Below are 19,873 nucleotides of genomic sequence, written 5' to 3'. Positions count from 1 at the left end.
TTGTAATATATTGCATAGAGTTGTAATTTATTATTGTTTCCATTTAGGAAAAATCTATTTTTTCTTAACACATTCTGGTATGGTCCTGTGTATTCTGTGTATTGGGGCTCATACCCCCTCTTTCCCTCCTTCGCGGACTCGATCTGATTTTGATTCTTACTGGAACGTAATTCTTATTGGAACGTTTTCCCCGGGAATGATTTATGGTCGCTTCTACTACTTCCGTCTGGGATGGTTGAATTGCTCCGGGAGTGACACTATATCCGGTTGGTGCTACTCCGTACCCAGAAAAAGAGGTAAAAGATGTTGGAGCATATCCTGATGAAGTGGGCGTATAGACGGTCGGGGTCATGAACTGCATCTCGGGAGTTCCAGTTGGTCCGAACATTGCTGGTGGTGTCGGATAAGTGTTTGTCGGGTTTTGCGTCCTGTATCCAGGAATGGTCTGTGTTGTTGCCTGTGGTGCCGGAGGCCATCCAAAAGCTTGGATTCAAGCTTCTTCCTAGTTGATGAAGCCTTGAGATCTTCTTATAAACTCTTATAGAGTGTCCGCCTTATGGCGTTGCATGTCATCCCAGAGAGGGGATCCAGTTCTAATTTCGGATTGGAGGGATACTAGACATTGCCCATCGTCCACCTTAGTCTTTGAATCTTCCTTTGTGAAACGATGGATGTAAGCCCTAAGGTTGTCAGTGGGATGTTGATTGATCTTGGCTAGTGTGTTGACCTCCATGTAAGCCCTAAGGGTGGTCGCGGATTGCTTACGAAAGGCCAACTACAAACCAGACCAAGACTGGATTGATCCTGTCTTGTGCCTTTTCCACCATTCTTCAGCGGATCCAGCCAAGGTGATCAAAAAACATAGGCATATGTCATTATTGCAGACATGGGCTACAATCATCAGGCGATTGTAGTGGGATAGATGGTCTCTAGGGTCGATGTTCCCGGTTTAGGTGGGATATCTGACATTTTGAACCCCTTGGGTAATATGACATCCAGGATGTGTTTCGCACATGGTTCCTTTTCTTCATCTTCCGAATCAGAACCTCCGCCTTCTTATTTCAAGACAAGACGGTCCTTGATCTTTTTGAGATCGGCCAGCTGTTCCATGAATGGTCTGGCCATTCTATCATCGACGAGAACTTTCTCATTTTTTCTGTCGTTAAGGTTATTCCTCAAGTCCCCTCCCGGAGGGCAAATCTTCTCTCTACGAGCCTACTCCTTTTGGGCGTTGAGGTCGTCTCGCAAATCTATGCGGGATATGTCATCTCCTTAACTAAAGACTTTCGGCTCCTCGCTGTGCTTGTCCCCCGTGATCCTTGTTCACAAATGCACTGGGATAAAAACGTCTTCCCTGGGCATCGTGTCCCAGAGCATTCTGGGGCCTGGTACCCTGCAGGCATTTCTCCTGCGGATTATTCAGGTGATTCCGTCCTGGGACAGGATTCACCCTTTCTTTTTTGGGGTCCACCCTAGTCATTGGAGCGGGAGGAGTCTTCTTTTAGGGGTTTGTTTTTCTACGGGATCAGCCACTTTGGCCTTCCCTTTTTCTTGAATTGGGTTAGAAGGACCAGCTACGGGATGATTGGATCATCCCAGAGGAAAAATGGGGGTTGCATTGTTGGGAGCGCCAGTCCCTGTAAGTGGGACAGCTGGCTGAGTTCTTGTGGGAGGAGCTGCTGCGAGATCAACTGTAAAACCCAGAGCAACAATAAATGCTTGAAGAGTTAGGAGGGATTCTTGCATCTGGCAGGTGGTCTCTTGTTGTTTCGCCATCTTTGCTTCTTGATCGAGGATCTGTCGTCTTAAACAAACCACTTCCAAGTCCTCTGGTTTAGGTTCCACATCATTCTCATCGGGGTCGATGGGATTTTTGGCCTCATGGTCTTCGTACCCTTCTCCGTCTTCTTCATAATACTCTTCATCATATTCACCCCTTCTTCGAAGTTCTGGGAGTCATCAGGCAGGGGGTCGTTATAAGGTATATCCTCTAGTTGGTCTTGAGGAAGTTGCAGTTCTTGCAATGGTTCTCCATTGTCCTGTTGCTGCTGCTGTTGAGCAGGATGAAACACAGTGTGTTTGGTATTCACCATCATCGTAGATGACAAAGATTGGTTCAAGCTTTCTTCTAGCTATCAATGAAAGCACCAAATTGTTTACCGAGTTTTTCATAAACTAAATATATTAAGATTTTAGAGCTAGTAAGAAAGGAAAGAAGTAAACAAGGCCAAAGTTTTGACTTGGTTGGGGCGTTAATGAGCCTTAGTCCACGAGTCAATTGTATTGAGCTTTAGAGAGTTTAACAATGGAGGTTTTGAGCAAGTTCAACAACATTTTTGCATCCATGAAAAAGTTGGATCGGATCTTTGCTACAGTGCATTAATGGCCCTATTTATAGGTGGCCATATAGTTTGGCCCGGATTAATCCTGACCCAATAAAGATATAATCCTAATTACCCTCTAATGGAGCTATAATACATGTGGAGAATGTGAATACAAAGTGTTTAATCTGGGCCCACTGGTCGGCTTAAGTGTGATTGAGCACTACAACTGTCCCTTGTACGTTGATATGGACTGGTGCACGTGAGCCGTCATGGGGATTCTAGGCATAGGATATGTCAGACTAGTGGCGGTATCGATCCCCAGGAACACTGTACATTCTGTGCGTAACCCTTTTGCAGGTTAGTTGAGGAGACCAACTTCCGGATTTCTCAGGGACACGTTAGTCAGATGAAGTATTGATCTTGTTCTACCAGGTTGTATGGACTGGGTTCATTTACCAAGGCGGACATCAGTTAGTGATGACAGATCGAAGGGTATATCCTGTTAGCGAGTTGAAATGTGAGGAAGGACTCGGAAACTCCATTCGGATCCCACACGGTGGGATCCGACCCTTGGACTGGGATGTCCATCATAACAATCTACATTCCGGAGGATGGAGGTTGTGTGCACTCATGAAGTTGGTCTGGGCCTTCATCTCAGGTATGGGTTCTTGTTATACTTGGATAATTCGCCAGTTATTGGACCTAGGATGAGTTTGGGCCTTCAGACCTCTGGTTGCTCAGTGTTCATTGGGCCCTGGTTGGGCTCGGGACTCTTCTGAGAGTTCTTGGTGGAAAATATGGACAACAAGTGCCATTGGATCACTTTGATTTGTACTAACATTAGTATTTTTTTTCTTATATGGGCAATTGATTTAACTTAATATTGCCCAAGTATCAAATAATTATATATTTTTTGAGTTTATCAAATTTAATATATTATTTATATTTTACATATTTATTTTTTTTAGTATATATTAATCATTAATTAACTATTTAAAAAAATCCATATACTCCCACATGGTTTAAAAACCATTGTGGGTATTATACATGTAGTCTATAAATAAAGTACCCTTGGATCACTTTGATTTGTCACAACATTAGTAATTTTTTTCTTATATGGGTGATTGATTTAGCTCAATCTTGCCCAAATACCAATTTTTTTTTTAGTTTATCAAATTTAATATATTATTTATATTTTACATATTTAATTTTTGTATGATATATTAATCATTAATTAACAATTTAAAAAAAATCCCTATAGTCCCACATGGTTTACAAACCATTGTGGGTATTATACATTTAGTCTATAAATAAAGTATCATTGGATCACTTTGATTTGTCTCAACATTAGTAATTTTTTTCTTATATGGGTGATTGATTTAACTCAATCTTGCCAAAATACCAAATAATTATATATTTGTTGAGTTTATCAAATTTAATATATTATTTATATTTTACATATTTAATTTTTTTAGTATATATTTTTATATCATTTAAATTTGTAAAATTTATATATATATTAAAAAAATGACATTATCTATCTATAAATATATTTAATCAATATAAAATATCAATAAAAAAGTACTATTGTAAAATATCTATAAAAAACAATATTATTATTCTTCTTGCTATTATTATTAATATTTTCATTGTTTTTTTACAATATTGAAAACAATTATAATAATAGGCCACGAGACACTCTAAATTTTTCCAAACCACTCTATCTTTTGTTTTCTCATTTTTTTATTCTACTTTTTCTAATTTATGATTATTAATTAAGGGAAAAATATCTATAAAATCTATATCAACATCTATTTAAATGATTATTAATATCTATAAAAATAAAGGTTCCAAATGGGTAATTTCTTACTTTTTTATCCTACTCTATCTCTATTTTTTATCATTTTTTTTATTTTACTTTTTGTAATTTATGGTTGATAATAACAATAATAATTATAGTAATAAACATTTATTTAAATTATTTATGATTTTTATTTAAACGTAAATAGATTTACAAAAATATTTCTTAATGTGATATATAATTTAAATTTGAATTCTAATTTGATTTGTTTGAATTTTTTTAAATGATTTTTGTAATCTCTCTATATCTATATAAATAAAGGAGAGCCCCAAGAAGGAGATGTGGTACTTTAAAATATCTTCAATCCAATCCATCTATTTTCTAATTTTTTTCTCATTTTTTATTCAAATTTTTCTAATTTATGGTCATTAATTAATATTTTATGATAATTTATCTTTTTTGGTCCAAAAAACTAACTACATACAAAAATTATTTTAGGAATTCCTAGATTCTGATACTTGCAATTAGAAGTAAAATAAACTTGAGCACATATAAGAATTAATTATTGTTTTTAATATGCATATGTATTTACAAATCGTGTGAAGTAAAATATCAAATGAATCTTTTGCAAGCATTTTATCACGAGTGAAGATTCAAACTCCTTATCTATATGAAGGAGTGATAAGGGTATTTTGGATATTATATTTGTTATCCTTTCGCACTTAGATAATGTTTCTTTTAAATGTTTTTAGGTGTTCTTAGCTTTGTTTTACGAGTCTTTTATTTTAAGCCATAAAATATTTTATAAGGTATTATTGATGAATTTGATACATTTTTTGTGGTTAGGAATGAATGTGAAATGATAGGATTTGAGAAAATGAAGTTTGGAACAAGTTTGAAGTGTTTTAGAAGTCCCTAAACCCGATGTTTGAGCTTAAAGTTGAAGATTACAAAGAAAAAGCACGGAAGCAGAATTTGGTATGTGGCCGCAACCACCAACATTTACTGATCGCGGCCTGGGAGTCAGGGATAGTGGCTGCGACCACCACAATCTCCTGGCCGCGGTCTCCATGCGAATCTAGCCCAGAAACACCTCGTGGCCGCGACCACCAGGAATCACTAGTCGCGGTGGTGTGACAACTTTTTTTTTCTTAAAATTTCAATTTTAAATGTAATTTTTGGTGGGCTATCCAAACTTATTATAAAAGTTAACCCTAAATTTGATACGGCATACGACACCTATCAAATTTTTGGCGTTGTTGTCGGGGACTATTGTAAGTAGTTTTTATTATTCAATTTAATTAACTACATACTCACTAGTTAATTTTTTTTATTGTATGTGCATATGTCTAGCGACGATACTCAAGAAAGACTACAAGCCATAAAGTAATATCTTGAGACATCGTCATCCCGCTCTTCAAGGACTATCACTGACAAGTCACTCTTTCAACCTTTAAAGAAAGTCAATCTAGTACAATTACCATTACCATCTGATGACGATTCTGACTCTAAAACATCAGTTAAGTCTTAGATGGTGTAGGAAAGGACGTTGAAATAGTTGGTGGTGCCAAATCTAGACCATCAACCTCTATGTATCCAATATCCGGTGTTGGACATTAAATTTGAACTCAATTCGGGCCTCATACATTTACTACCATCTTTCCATGGGCTACTAGGAGAGGACCCGAATAAGCATTTGATAGAATTTCACATAGTCTACTCTAGTATTGAACAAACTTTAGTAACGGAAGAGCAGATTAAATTAAGAGCATTTCCATTTTCTTTGAAGGATGGTGCAAAAGAATGGCTCTATTACCTTCCTCCTGGAACTGTTAATACCTGGAATGAAATGAAGACATTGTTGTTGGAGCGTTACTTCCCAGCATCTAAGGTTGGTAGCATAAGGAAGGAAATATGCAGCATTCACCAACAGACTGGGGAGTCATTATATGAGTATTGGGAGAGATTTAAGAGGCTATGTGCTAGCTTCCCCCACCACCAAATAAGTGAACAACTCCTGATTCAATACTTTTATGAAGGTCTATTTCCATTGGATAGGACCATGATTGATGCAGCAAGTGGGGGAGCATTGGTGGACAAGACCCCTGCTGCAGCTAGGAGTTTAATTTCTAATATGGTAGCTAATTCTCAACAGTTTGGAGTTCGTCAAGAAGTTTCAGTTAAGGGATTAAATGAGACAAACTCTAAAGTAGAGCAACAACTTGCATAGTTAACTAGTATGGTTCAACAAATGACTTTAGGTCAGCAAATGAGACATTGTGGCATAAGTCAGTTGGCGGGGCATCCTACGGATGCATTTCCCACACTTCAAGAGGATACTAATGAACATGTAAATGCAATGGGGGGATTCCCAGGCAACCTAGACAAAGGTATGACCCTTATGCTATAACTTATAACGAATGATGGAAGAAATATCCTAATCTTCGATATGGGAATCAATAACAAATTGTACCTACTAGACAACCAGGGTTTCCTTATCAACAAAGGCAACAACAAACTTATACACCTCAGCCTCAACATCCTATTATCTCATAAGCTCAGGATCCATCAATGGCAGATATGCTAAAAACATTAGTAGCCTCCAATACACAAACTCAAGTACTTCTTCAAGGCGCTCATGCATCCCTGAAAAATTTAGAGAACACTATGGGTCAAATCGCCACTTCATTAAGTCAAAGTGAACCATAGAATCAAGGAAAATTACCTTCACAGCCTGTTCGAAACCCCAGGGAAAATGCTAATGCCATCACATTAAGAGATGGCAAGACTTGTAATCCACCCACAATCCCATCAAGTTCAAATGATGCGCCATTACCTCCTACCCACTCCGCCCAACAAGACAAAGATGAAACCCCAACCAAAACACTCAACCCTAAACCAACTATTCCCACTTATGTCACCACTCCTTCATTTCCTAGTCGTTTGAGAAAGACACTGAAAGATGAAGCTGAACAAGAGACTGGAGACTTTTTGCAAGGTTGAGGTAAACATTCCCTTACTTTATTTCACTAAGCAAGTACCTCGATATGCAAAGTTTTTAAAGGAGTTATGCAGCAATAAGAGGAAGCTAAAAGGGAATGAAAAGGTGAGTGTGGGGAAAATATTTCGACGATTCTTCAAAAGAAACTTCCAACAAAGTGTAAGGATCCTGACACCTTCAGTGTTCCTTGCACTATTGGCAATAAAAGGATTTAAAGATGTGTCTTAGATTTGGGTGCTTCAATCAATTTAATGCCTTACTCTATTTATACCTCTTTGAATTTTGGACCACTGGAAGAAACGGGGGTGATCATACAATTAGCAGATCATTCTAATGCCTATCCAAGGGGAGTAGTAGAGGATGTATTGGTTAAAGTAAATGAATTGGTTTTTCCGGCAGAATTTTACATTCTTTATATGGAAGATGACTCGATTCCATGTTCTACACCAGCATTATTGGGAAGGTCATTCTTAAAGATAGCTAGAACTAAGGTAGATGGTCATGAGGGAACTTTGACCATGGAGTTTGATGGTGAGGTGATTCGCTTTAATATTTTTGAGGCTATGTGGTATCAAATAGACTTGAAGAAAGATGATTTCACTACTGAAGTAAAGGAGACAGCGGCTGCACTTAATAGTGGTGGAGAGGTTTCTAAAGAGGTGTCGTTCTTAGAGTTGCTTGTTTCTCATGAGTAACTTCAACCATCTGTTAAATCACCACCCAAGCTTGAATTAAAACCACTACCAGAGCATCTCAAATATGTTTACTTGGGTGAGAAAGAGACATTTCTGGTTATTATCACCACACAACTTACCCAAGTACAAGAGGATCGTTTGATAAGGGTACTTTGTGTTAGAGATATTTGTATTGTCTCAATGGAAAATAAGAAATACTATTACAACTCTATGCAAAAATATAATAGACAGGGTAATTGATTAAATAAGATTACAACTCAATAATCAAAATACAAGTAAATATAGAAAAGAAATAGATGAGGAGAATGATAAGGGCTACCACTCTAAAACAAAAGATACAAATAAATATGTAAATATAAAATATAAGAATAGAAGATAAAAGCAATGGTAGAAGAAACACCAAGAACAAAAAAGTAAAACACTCTCACTCACACAACCAAAGTGAAGAGCATTGGGGATCACCAACTTGAACAAGGTTTACAACCTTTGCCCAAAAGCGTATTTTCCCCTATCTCAAGCACTAAAGGATTCTCTCAATATTGGAAATAACTCTCTGGAATAATCAAGCATTTTGGTGTATTTCTAGCCAAGTGCTTTAGTGGATAGAAATAGAGTTGTCTTACAAGTGAGCATTAGGTTCCTATTTATAGAGTTTTGAGATACCCTTTGAATTTAAAATTCCACCAACCCCCATGGCTGTTACCAATATTTAATTGGATGTGTTATGGAATTAAAATGGAGATTTGGGAGTTACTTGGGATGTTAGAACAATTCAAATTGGAAAAAACTGAAGAAAAAAAAAACAATTTGGCTATCAGCCTCATTGGCCGTGGCCAGGCTACTGGCCCCTGTCCCCCAGGCCGCGGCCAGGGAAAGTCAATGGTCGCGGCCACAGGCCATTTTGAGCACAAAATGTCATTTTTCCAAAACGTCCCAAATCATTTCCCACATGATTTTGTAACCTCCAAACACCTAATGGGAGTTAAGAACATGTCTCCAACAGCCATATTTCATAATGGCTTTGTAAAATCCAATCTCAAATGTGTAACATACAATATACACATTATTGGGTAATATTTGGGAGTTACAAATTTGTAACTGATTTTTGTAACTCCAAAATATGTCACATTTTGGCACACACATATGTCCAATTTTTGTGACTCTCAATAATATGTTACAAGGTGTGACAAATCACATTTTGTCACATTATTTAATGTAACATTATATTATATGAAATAATATAACACTTTGGGAATACAAAACAACCATAGGGTGGACCATAGCAAATGTCAAGGGAATAAGCCCAACTATGTGTATGCACCATCTTCTTCATGAAGATGGATTCAAGCCTTCTAGAGAGGCTCAAAAAAGGTTAAATCCACCTATGATGGAGGTAGTTAAGAAGGAGATACTGAAGCTCTTAAGTGTGGGTGTGATTTACCCTATTTCAGATAGCAAGTGGGTGAGTCCATTTCAAGTAGTTCCTAAGAAATCAAGCATCGCTGTTGTTATCCCAAAAATTTGAAAGGAATGACGTGACAGTGAAATTGACACGTGGCATGAGTCAGTAGGGTGATCTGGCTTAGTAATGGCCCAATACATCAGTTAAGGAATGAGACAGATAGTCAAGCCAAATACGCCCGATCGAAGAGAGTATTTAGACTGGGGGTTGCTTGGCTTAGACCTCAGTTTAAAGACCCATATAATTAAATTGGTGCCAAGTCCAAGAAAGTGAAGGGGAGGTATGAATTTTGGTTCAAGATATAAAAACAGTAGGTCCGATCGGACCTAAGCTTAGGGGACCTCTTGTTAAGCTTGGCTCGAATGAGTTCAAAAAGAATAAGGCTCAAGTTTTACTCAAAAGGGGAAAGCCACATAGTGGTCGATCGAGCATACACATAGGAGGTACCTTCGACCATTCAGGTCCAAGGAGAAGTAGATGGTGGCTCGGACCACCTTGGTCCGAGGAGAGAAGCCTAATGCCCGATCGAGCATTTGGTTGAGCGAAGAGGTTCAAACCTAGTTGGCCTAAGGAGAAGGATGTGTGCCCGATCGAACGTGGTCTTGTGGGTACCTTGGACCATTTTGATCCAAGGAGAGGTGGTGGCTCAGACCACCTAGGTCCGAAGAGAGAGGACCAAGGTCCGAAGAGAGAGGACCAAGGTCCGATCGGACCTTGGTTAGCCAAAGGAAGCTTGGACCATTTAGGTCCAAGTAAAGGGGCATTATGCCCGATCGCACAAGATCTCCCCCGATCGCACATGACCTCCCCCGATCGTGCAAGACGCCTGCAGGAGCGCTTGGACCATGTTGGTACGAGGATATGCTAGGAAGAAGATGGCTCGGACCATCTTGGTCCGAGGAGCAAAGTGTAAGGTCATATTGGACCTTGATTGAAGGAGTCAAATAAGGTGGTTTGAACCACCTTAAGCCAAAGAAGACAACCATTGTGTCCGATCGGACACAATGGAGGAGTATACCTCGAGTGTAGTTGACCTTTGGTCCAAGGAGAGCCATGCGAATGCTACCTTTGACCTACGTGAAGCTTGAAGAATAGTCAACATGCATGAGAAGCTACGTCAAACTGCCCGAAAACTACTTCAGTGAGAATTGGTCTAAGCATCCGGGAATCACTCAATCCTCACTCGAAATTAGGGATCAGTTATATTTTGAATGTTTATTTTGTAATATAAATATTAGGTAAATAATAGAATATCCCGATCAAAAGGGGATATCAGTTGAGAACCCAGGTCTATAAATAGGGACTTGGGAGGATCGTAAAAGGACTTTTGGCAAAAATTGAGAGTGAATCTGTATTCTAGAGAGAGAAAGTGTGTTGTTCTTGAGAAAAACCCATTTTTGTATTCTGGAGTATCTCACACTGAAGAAACTCAGTTGACAAGGTTCATCTGATCTTGAGTGTGAATATAATAATAAAATCTCTAAGTGGATTAGGCTATTACCGATCATCGGGGCTGAACCACTATAAAAACCTTGTGTTATTTACTTCCGTTCATAAAAAACTGTCTGTTGTCGTTTATAATTCTCTTGAAGGTTGTCGTAGTTGACGTTCTCACGTCGTTGGCTAAATTCACAGTCAACATTTTGGTGCTTTCATTGAGAGCCTGAAGAGAAAACAGACAGTCCCTAAAGCGATATGGCGCCTAAGAACACCACTGCGGCCTCCAAGAGGGCAAGCACCTCCAGGGAGCATGCTAGATCGGAAAATCCTAACGTTCAAGATCGTGAGAATGAGCCTAGGGTCGTGCTTGAGGATGTAGCTCCTGAAGTTGAGGAGCTCCAGGAGACCATGAGCGCGTTCCAGGATGAGTTGGCCCAGTTCAATGCTAGGCAGGAGGCCTTTGCTGAGGAAATGGCCAAGCAGAGACAAGAGATGGACGCTAGGAGCGAGGAGATCCGTCGACAGCAAGAGGAGGCCGACAGGCGACACCGCGAAGCTGCACTTGCTCTGGAGGCAGCTGCGCAGTTGACCCGAGCCAATGCTCAAGCTATGCCTGGGGTGATACCCACTCAAAAAGCAAGGACCATAGAGGCTGGTCAAAAGAAAGCTGATAGACCAGCAAGAGGTGGTGGTAACCCACCTGGTCATGAGGAGGAGGGAGTACGATCACGCACTGCCTCTACCCAAAGGGGGAATTCTAAGACCCCCTCAAGGAGCCATAGATCAGAGACTTCCAGGTCAGGAAGTCATAAGTCTGGCAGTAAGAAAACACCTTCTGAGCAGGGGCATAACAAAGCCCCTCGTGGCAAGGAAACTTCACACTTCAAAGATGGACATGGGCGTGATGAAGGTGACAGTTACCACACCAACCAGTCGAAAGAGAAGAATAATAACCGACGAGAGGGAGATAATCAACCAGCTCAAACGGGGAAGCCACCACGACATCCCAACCAGCGTAATGGCAAAGAGCACGCTCCACCTAATAGACCCTCCGAAAAGACTCGGAGTACGGTGTTCGACCGGTTGGGAAAAAACACTGCTCAGAAGGACCTAAGGGACATCATTGATGACAGAAGGAGGACCGCTCCGTTCGAAGGGCAGGAGCCGATCCGTCCTACTAGTCGAGTAGAAATACTTGACGTGGATGCGCTGGATAGGAGTGCCCGACCTAGCGGTCCCGAAAGTGCGTCCCCAGCAGTGGCCCCAGCCATCCAAGCCCAGCTTGATGCTTTGACGGCGGCAGTACAAGGTTTATCCAAACAACCAGTTATTGATCCAGTAGACCACAGAAATGGTAGCCCTTTTTGTGCTAGAATAAGAGCAGCCCAACCACCAAGGAAATACAAGGCGCCGATATTGCCAGTTTATACAGAAAAGGCAGACCCGGTGAGACACGTTGGGAAGTTCGAAGATCAGATGGAGCTGCTTGGGGTGAGTGACGATTACCGCTGTAGAGTCTTCCCCACCACCTTGTCAGACACTGCCCAAGAGTGGTACTGGAAGTTCAAACCCGACTCCATCACCTCTTGGGAGAGCTTTAGGAAGGAGTTCTGCAGGCAGTTTAGCACTGCCCGAACCCCTCCAGTTTATGCCAACCACTTGGTGGATATTAGGCAAGGCAAAGATGAATCTCTCAAGAACTACATACAGAGGTTTATGAGAGAAGCCAATCGGGCTACCGCTGTTGGAGATGAAGGGAAGATGGTTGCGATCTCCTCGGGTATTATTTATCGAAGTCCTTTGTGGGACAGCATTCACCGCCATCCAATTTCAACTTTACAACAGTTCTTGGACCGTGCAGATAAGTACATGAAGTTGGACGATGCCATTGAGAAAGGAGAGAACGGGTTGAACAACCCAAGTGGATCGGGGGATACTCCAAAGGATAGCGGAAATGATCAAGGCGGTAGTAAGAAACGTGGGAATAACGGGTCTGACCACCGCAGTGAGAAGAAAGCTAAGTCTGGGTCGAATGACAAACCTACGAAGTATGAACCTCGATTCACCAACTACACTACTCTTTCGGCAACCCGAGCGGAGATCTATCTAGCCAGCCATCAGGAGGTCCCTTACCGAAGGCCCCCTCCAATCAAGAAGGAAATGAGTAAGAGGGATAAGAACAAGTTCTGTCGTTTCCATGGAGACTATGGTCATGACACGAACGAGTGTAACCACCTTAAGGATGAGATAGAGTTTCTCCTCCGTTCGGGGAAACTAAAAAAATATAAGGCAGAGAAAACCCAAGGAGAGGGAAGCAACAATAATCCTGGGTTCAAGCGACAACGGTCCCCACCTTTGCAACCTGAACCTGTGGACTTCACACTAGATACAATATGTGGAGGACCACATCTTGCGGGTGATAGCAGCAAGGCGAGGGAAAGATATGCTCGCACCCTTCGTCATGAGTTGGAGGCAGCGTCCACATCCGAGGTTATGACGATGGAGGAGAGACCATCAAAGAGCCCAAGGTATGAAAGTGAGTCCCTCACCTTCACTGAGGAGGATGCCAAACACGTGAGGTATCCTCACAATGACCCTCTCGTAGTGACAGTTCAAATAGCTAACATGAAGGTGAAAAGATGTCTGGTTGATACGGGAAGTTCCGTAAACATTATTTATAAGTCCTCTTTTGAAAAAATGAAGCTATCCATCAATGACTTGAAACCATGCTCTCACGTCATTTACGGGTTTACTGGAGAGGGACTATCACCAGCTGGAACAATAAAGTTGCCAGTCACCACGGGGGAAGCTCCCAAGCATGAAACCGTGATGACTGAATTTTTGATTGTTGACTGCCCGTCTGCCTACAATGTGGTTATTGGTCGACCACTACTCACCAACTTGCATGCGGTAGTTTCAATTTGGCACCTCTCTATGAAGTTCCCGACCAGCGTTGGCGTAGGCTACGTCCAAGGAGACCAAAGGGAAGCTAGAGAGTGTTATAATGCCTCCATAGCTAAGGCAAAGAAAGGTGCCAAGGAAAACAACATGATTGTGTGTGTTGAAGGAGGGGAAGTGGATGAGATGGACGTAGACCAGAGTCTTGTTGTAGTAAACGATGAAGAGGTGTTGAAGGGGTGTGACCAGGAGAGCACTCCCAGTTCGAAAGAGCAGAAGACCCCATCAGGTGATGAAGTCACCAAATAGGGCGTTGCCCAAAGCGAGGAAAGAGATATTGATCCTCGCTTTGGGGATTATGAGAGTGATGTGGGACCGTCCGAGGAATTAGAGGAGGTCCCTATAGATGAGAATGACCCGACAAGAGGGGTCAAGATTGGGAAGAAATTGAAAGCTGAGGTGAGGGCACAACTGATAGAGTTCTTGCGAAGGAATCAGGATGTCTTCGCCTGGTCTCACAAGGATATGGTGGGTATCTCACCAACTGTGATCAGCCATGTGCTCAACGTAGATGAAAGGTATCCAGCGGTACAGCAGAAGAGGAGGTTACTTGACAAGGATCGAGCAAAGGCTCTTAAGGAGGAAGTAGAGCGGTTGAAGGAGAACGGGTTTATTAGAGAGGCATACTACCCAGCTTGGGTTTCAAACCCAGTCTTGGTGCCTAAACCCAATGGAAAGTGGAGGACTTGTGTAGATTTTACTGATCTAAACAAAGCATGCCCGAAGGATTGTTTCCCTTTACCGAGAATAGACCAGTTGGTGGATGCAACCTCTGGTCACGAGACCTTGTCCTTCATGGACGCATATTCGGGATACAACCAAATCAGCATGCATCCTCCTGATGAAGAACATACCAGCTTCCGAACGGATATAGGGCTCTATTGCTATAGAGTGATGCCCTTCGGGTTAAAGAATGCAGGAGCTACCTACCAGCGCCTGGTGAATGGCATGTTTCGTGACTTAATCGGCAAAAGCATGGAGGTATACGTAGATGATATGCTGGTGAAGTCGAAAGAAGCTGGGGGGCACGTGGGAGACTTAGAGGATTGCTTTGCAATCTTGAGGAAGTATAACATGAAATTAAACCCCCTCAAATGTTCGTTTGGAGTGGGTTCTGGGAAATTCCTTGGGTTTATTGTCAACTCCAGAGGAATAGAAGCAAACCCTGAAAAGATCAAGGCTCTCATAGAGATGAAGTCTCCCACAAGAATAAAGGAGGTGCAAAGCTTGACTGGGCGGATTGCGGCTCTAAGCAGGTTCGTCTCAAAATCAACGGACAAGTGCGTCTCGTTTTTTAACCTGCTTAAAGGAGGCAAGAAGTTCGAGTGGACCGCAGAGTGTGAACAAGCTTTCCAGGCGATAAAGGAACATTTGGCTCAACCTCCTGTTCTTTCTAAACCAGTTGATGGAGAGGACCTACTTGTATATCTAGCAGTCACGGAACACGCTGTTAGCGCTGCTTTAGTACGTGAGGAGGATAAAGTGCAGCACCCAGTGTATTACGTTAGCAAGCGTTTGATAGGAGCGGAGTCCCGATACCCCATGATTGAGAAGTTGGCTTACTGCTTGGTACTTGCATCACGAAAGTTGAGGCCGTATTTCCAAGCACACCCCATCAAGGTCCTCACTGACCAGCCTCTTCGCCAAGTTTTGCAAAAACCGGAGTCGTCTGGTCGGCTACTTAAATGGGCGGTCGAGCTAGGCCAGTTTGAAATCAAGTACCAACCAAGGACTGCTATTAAGGGTCAAGCCTTGGCGGATTTCATCGCTGAGTGTACCGGAATCGTTGAGGTCCCTAACCAACAGGAGAGTGTTACTGGGTTAAAAGAAGAAGTTCCTGCTTGGCAACTTTTCGTTGATGGATCGTCGAACGAGCACCATTCAGGAGCTGGGATTATACTGGTCACACCAGAGAAGCACCGAATTCATTGTGCACTGAGGTTCGGATTCAATGCTTCTAATAACGAAGCAGAGTATGAGGCCCTCTTAGCAGGCTTGCGACTGGCTAGAGATGTACGTGCCCGGTCGGTGGAGATAAACAGTGATTCCCAATTGGTGGTTTATCAAGTATTAGGGGAGTACCAGGCGAGGGGCCTACGCATGGTGGCATACTTAAACAAAACTAAAGATTTACTAGCCCAGTTCGAGGAGTATACCATTAAGCTAGTACCAAGGGAGCAGAATTCCAATGCTGATGCTCTGGCAAAGCTTGCAAGTGCGAAAGATGCCGAAACACTGAATATAGTTCCAGTAGAGTACTTGGCAGAGCCAAGTATTAATAGAGAAGAGGCCATGCCGATTACGATAGTCGACACCTGGATGACTCCCATCATTGCTTACCTTGAACATGGGACGCTCCCAGATGGTCGTAATGAAGCAAGGAAAGTTATGAGGCAAGCTGCTAGGTACACCATGGTGGATGGAGTGTTATATAGGAGAGGATACTCCTTACCTCTCCTCAGGTGCATAACCCCCGACCAGTCAAAGAGCTTATTAGCTGAAGTGCATGAGGGGTTTTGTGGAGATCATGCTGGGGGGCAGAGTCTATCTAAAAAGATCTTGAGGCAAGGATTTTTCTGGCCTACTATGAACGAAGACTCTATGGAATATGTGAAAAGGTGTGACAAATGCCAAAGATTTTCTAAGGTACCCAGAGCACCACCAAATCTTTTGAGGCAAATGCAAAGTCCGTGGCCTTTTGCAGTATGGGGCATTGATTTGATCGGGAAGTTACCCAAAGGAAAGGGAGGAGTGCAATTCGCTGTGGTCGCAGTAGATTATTTTACTAAATGGACTGAGGCCGAACCATTAGCCACGATTACATCGAAGAAAGTGTTGGACTTTGTTGTTAAAAATATAATATGTCGCTATGGTCTACCTAAAAAGATAGTGTCTGACAATGGCACCCAGTTTGACAGCGACATATTTACCGATTTTTGCACTCGGCATGGCATCACCAAAAGTTTCTCCTCGGTGGCCCATCCTCAGGCCAATGGGCAGGTTGAAGCAGTGAACAAAACATTGAAGGACACTTTGAAGAAGCGCCTGGAACAAGCTAAGGGTGCTTGGGCAGATGAGTTACCAGAAGTCCTTTGGTCGTATAGGACTACCGCTCGGACGGCAACTGGCCATACCCCATTCTCTTTAGCATATGGGTATGAAGCCATGTTACCTGTGGAGGTAGATCCACCCTCTCATAGAAGGACCGTTTACAACCAAGAGGAGAACCATCAGTTGTTGGCAGAATCATTGGACTTCCTCGAAGAAAGAAGAGAGGAGGCAAGCCTCAGAGTAGCAGCTCATCAACAAAAAGTGGCACGCTACTTCAATTCCAGAGTGCGAGATCGAAAGTTCCAGGTCGGAGATTTAGTCCTAAGGAAGGTGTTTGTTAGAGACCCAGCAGCTGGTGTGCTAGGACCGAACTGGGAAGGACCATATCAAATTGAACAGGTCTTACCGCCCGGCACTTACAAGCTTGCTCGATTGAATGGGGAGCTAATCAGAAACTACTGGAATGGCGAGCACTTGAGAAAATATTATCAATAAATACTACTTGCAGAGTAGTAGCTTTGTATCAAGTGCTTAACTTGTTATTTAAGTTTTTTGTTTGTGAACTGGTTATTTGCTACCCAGTCACATTATTTTGAACAATGTTATTTTGTTTGGAACTCGTTGTTAGACACGTTTTGTCATTTATTATTACGAGTAATAAAAGAGACCACACGCATTGTGGTCGTACCTTGCTACAAACTTTGCATATGTGTTGATTATTTTTGTTGGGCAGTGTACTGTCATAATAATTTAAACAAAACAGGTCTTTTAAAAACTAATGTACTGGACAGTGTTCAACTGGTCGGTATCATAATATGGAGGACCAACGTTTAGATAATATTTATGTAGTGGTCAACTACTGATATATTTTCGTATATTTCATGTGTTTCACGAGTAGTAACTACTCGAACAAATCCGATCAAGTAGTAAGTGATCAAGGATTTATCCACCCTCAATCACTTGGGGGGCACATAGGGTATACTGGTATGTATTTCAACACAGGCAATAAGAGCACGAGCAAATATGTTTGTTTTTGGGCTGACTTGTAAGTTTAGGAGTCTAAAACAGCCGTTAAGCTAACTTGTTTTACAAAGCTTAAGTAACTTAGAATTTTTCAAATTCTAAGTTAAAAACTGATATTCGTGTAACAAGACATTTACGCTCATAAAAAGTTAGAGCAATAAGAGCATGAGGAAGTATATTTGGTGTGAACTTATGGAATGGTAAAAATTTCTAAGTTAAAAAACTAAATTCTCATGTGAAATTAAAGGCATCCAAAAACTTTGCTATGCACAATAAAAACTTAGAAGTTTGAAATTGTCAGCAAGGAAAGAGTAAAGTGCTAAATGTCAAAATAGCTCACTAGTTCGAGCAACAAAATACAAAGTAAAGTAGACTGTGATGAACTATAAGAGGGAGTCACAGGCGAGCTCCTCTAGAGGGTTGATCGACTCCCTCCTCTGCATCAACTGCTCCTCTCGCTCGAAATGATATAGCAGAGCAGGTTGGGGCGAGTGCAGGAAGGTTGACAGCTTCTTCAGCGGCTCTTGCTTCACATCTGGCAAGATCCTCTGCTTGGGCCTCCTTGGGGAAACAATCAAGATTAAGAGGCTTGTTCAGCTTCCAGACCTTATAGAAGCAGTCAAAACTGGCCTCCTCAAAGCGAATCAAGTCAAGCTCTTTTTCTTGCTTCAGCTCTTCGTTCTCGCTAATCAACCTCTCATTGTCTCGAACTAACTCTTTAATATCGAGGGATTGCTTCTCCAATTGAGTTGTCAAGGAAGCATTGTTTTGAGCCTGCTTTTTGAGAGACTCGTCCCGTTCAGCTATAGTTCTCTCTGCTTGCTCCAGCTTGGACCTGGCCTCCACCAGTTGATCGTCCTGCACCTTGATCAGCTCCTTGTAATCTACGGCTCGAAGCTGAGCATGACCAATGGTGACAAGTGACTGCATGGAAGACAAAAAGTTAATACAAGTGAAAATACTAATAACAAAGTATCTCGAGGAAAAATGCTTACCTTCATCAATTGAGCGAGTCCTCTCTTCAAGACAACTTCGACACTAAGTCGAGGGTAGGAGTCTAGGCTTTGAAGCGTCGATGCATCACGGCCAATATCCTCAAGAAGCCCCTTGCCCAGGTCGCTAACAGCACGAAAAAGCTCACTCGAACTACCCTGGTGAGTAGGAGTTAGGCTCGCAGAAGGAGGAAGGGAAGAGGGGGTCAATGGCGGAAGTGTAGTTGGTCCCCCAGGTTGCCTCCCTTGACTTGGCGGTACTACCTTCTGAATCTTCTGTGGAGGCGTAGAGCCACTTCCATCACCAATTTTCCTCTTTGAAGCAACGCAATCTCTGAACATGTCTGAATCTGCCAAGGATGATAAAACAAGATTGTTAGAGAAATAAACATAATGAAACATATGCAAGTGTATACTACAATTGTGATACTCTCTAATTACCAATTATAAAAAATATGCCTATTTTCACTAAGCATGTGTTACCTGCGTTGAAGATCTGATCAAGGAACTCATCCTCGTCGTCCGAGGATGAGCTAAGTTCCCCTTCAACCTGGATAGCTTTTCCTTTCCCAGGTTGAGCGGGAATAGTAGATCTACGCTGAGGATCAGGCTCTCTAATGACTAAGTCACCAGGTCTACGGGAAAGCGGAGAAGGCCCAGGAGAATGCCGATCAGTCATTTGCTCTGTGCCCTCGGTAGACTGACCAGGCGTGTCGTTCTCCCCGGTGGTACTTTCCACCACCAGATCCTGCTCACATGGCACCAGACTCACCATCTGGAGAAGGTCCAGCGTGACCAACTTTTTTACATCCTTCTCTTTAAGACTCATGTTAGCCAATTTCTTGGCCCGCCTAAACATCCCTTCAGTAGGCAATGGTCGCTCAAATGGACCCGAGCGCGTAAAAGCCAAGTTGTTGGCCTCAATATCCAATGTGAGGAAGTATTCCTTATGATATTTCCCGGCGTTTGACTTATGGGAGATGCCATTGAGATATGTAACCCCCCTATGCCTGTGATAGAAATGGAAGAAACCTGAGTTGTTGTGAGAAGGATTGGTCCGAAGATCAAACAGGTAATGCACCTCATGAGGGGTGGGCTCGTCCCAACCATTCAGAAAATAAAGAAT

The 19,873-nt window shown here is 42.1% G+C and overlaps 1 protein-coding gene across 1 annotated transcript; it reads right to left on the bottom strand.

Moving 5' to 3' along the window:
* Positions 1-18,151: 18,151 nt before the first annotated feature.
* On the bottom strand, positions 18,152-19,576 carry LOC133785248 (uncharacterized). Its single transcript, XM_062224499.1, has 3 exons — positions 19,298-19,576; positions 18,751-19,023; positions 18,152-18,679 (listed from the first exon to the last, which is right to left on the bottom strand). The coding sequence occupies exons 1-3, from the start codon at positions 19,574-19,576 to the stop codon at positions 18,152-18,154; spliced, it is 1,080 nt and encodes a 359-aa protein (XP_062080483.1).
* Positions 19,577-19,873: the final 297 nt, after the last annotated feature.

Source organism: Humulus lupulus, chromosome 6 (genome assembly GCF_963169125.1).
Source record: "Humulus lupulus chromosome 6, drHumLupu1.1, whole genome shotgun sequence".
Classification (NCBI taxonomy): Eukaryota; Viridiplantae; Streptophyta; class Magnoliopsida; order Rosales; family Cannabaceae; genus Humulus; species Humulus lupulus.
The sequence above is the reverse complement of the archived record's forward strand: the minus strand, read 5'-3'. Positions and strand labels throughout refer to the sequence as shown.

Excerpts from the sequence above, each read along its gene's own strand:
- LOC133785248 (XM_062224499.1), bottom strand. The coding sequence starts at position 19,576 with ATGAGTCTTAAAGAGAAGGATGTAAAAAAGTTGGTCACGCTGGACCTT. Across the intron at positions 19,024-19,297 it reads GGAAAGGAAAAGCTATCCAG|AAGATTCAGAAGGTAGTACC; the intron begins GTTGAAGGGGAA and ends ACGCCTCCACAG. Across the intron at positions 18,680-18,750 it reads GACTCGCTCAATTGATGAAG|TCACTTGTCACCATTGGTCA; the intron begins GTAAGCATTTTT and ends TCTTCCATGCAG.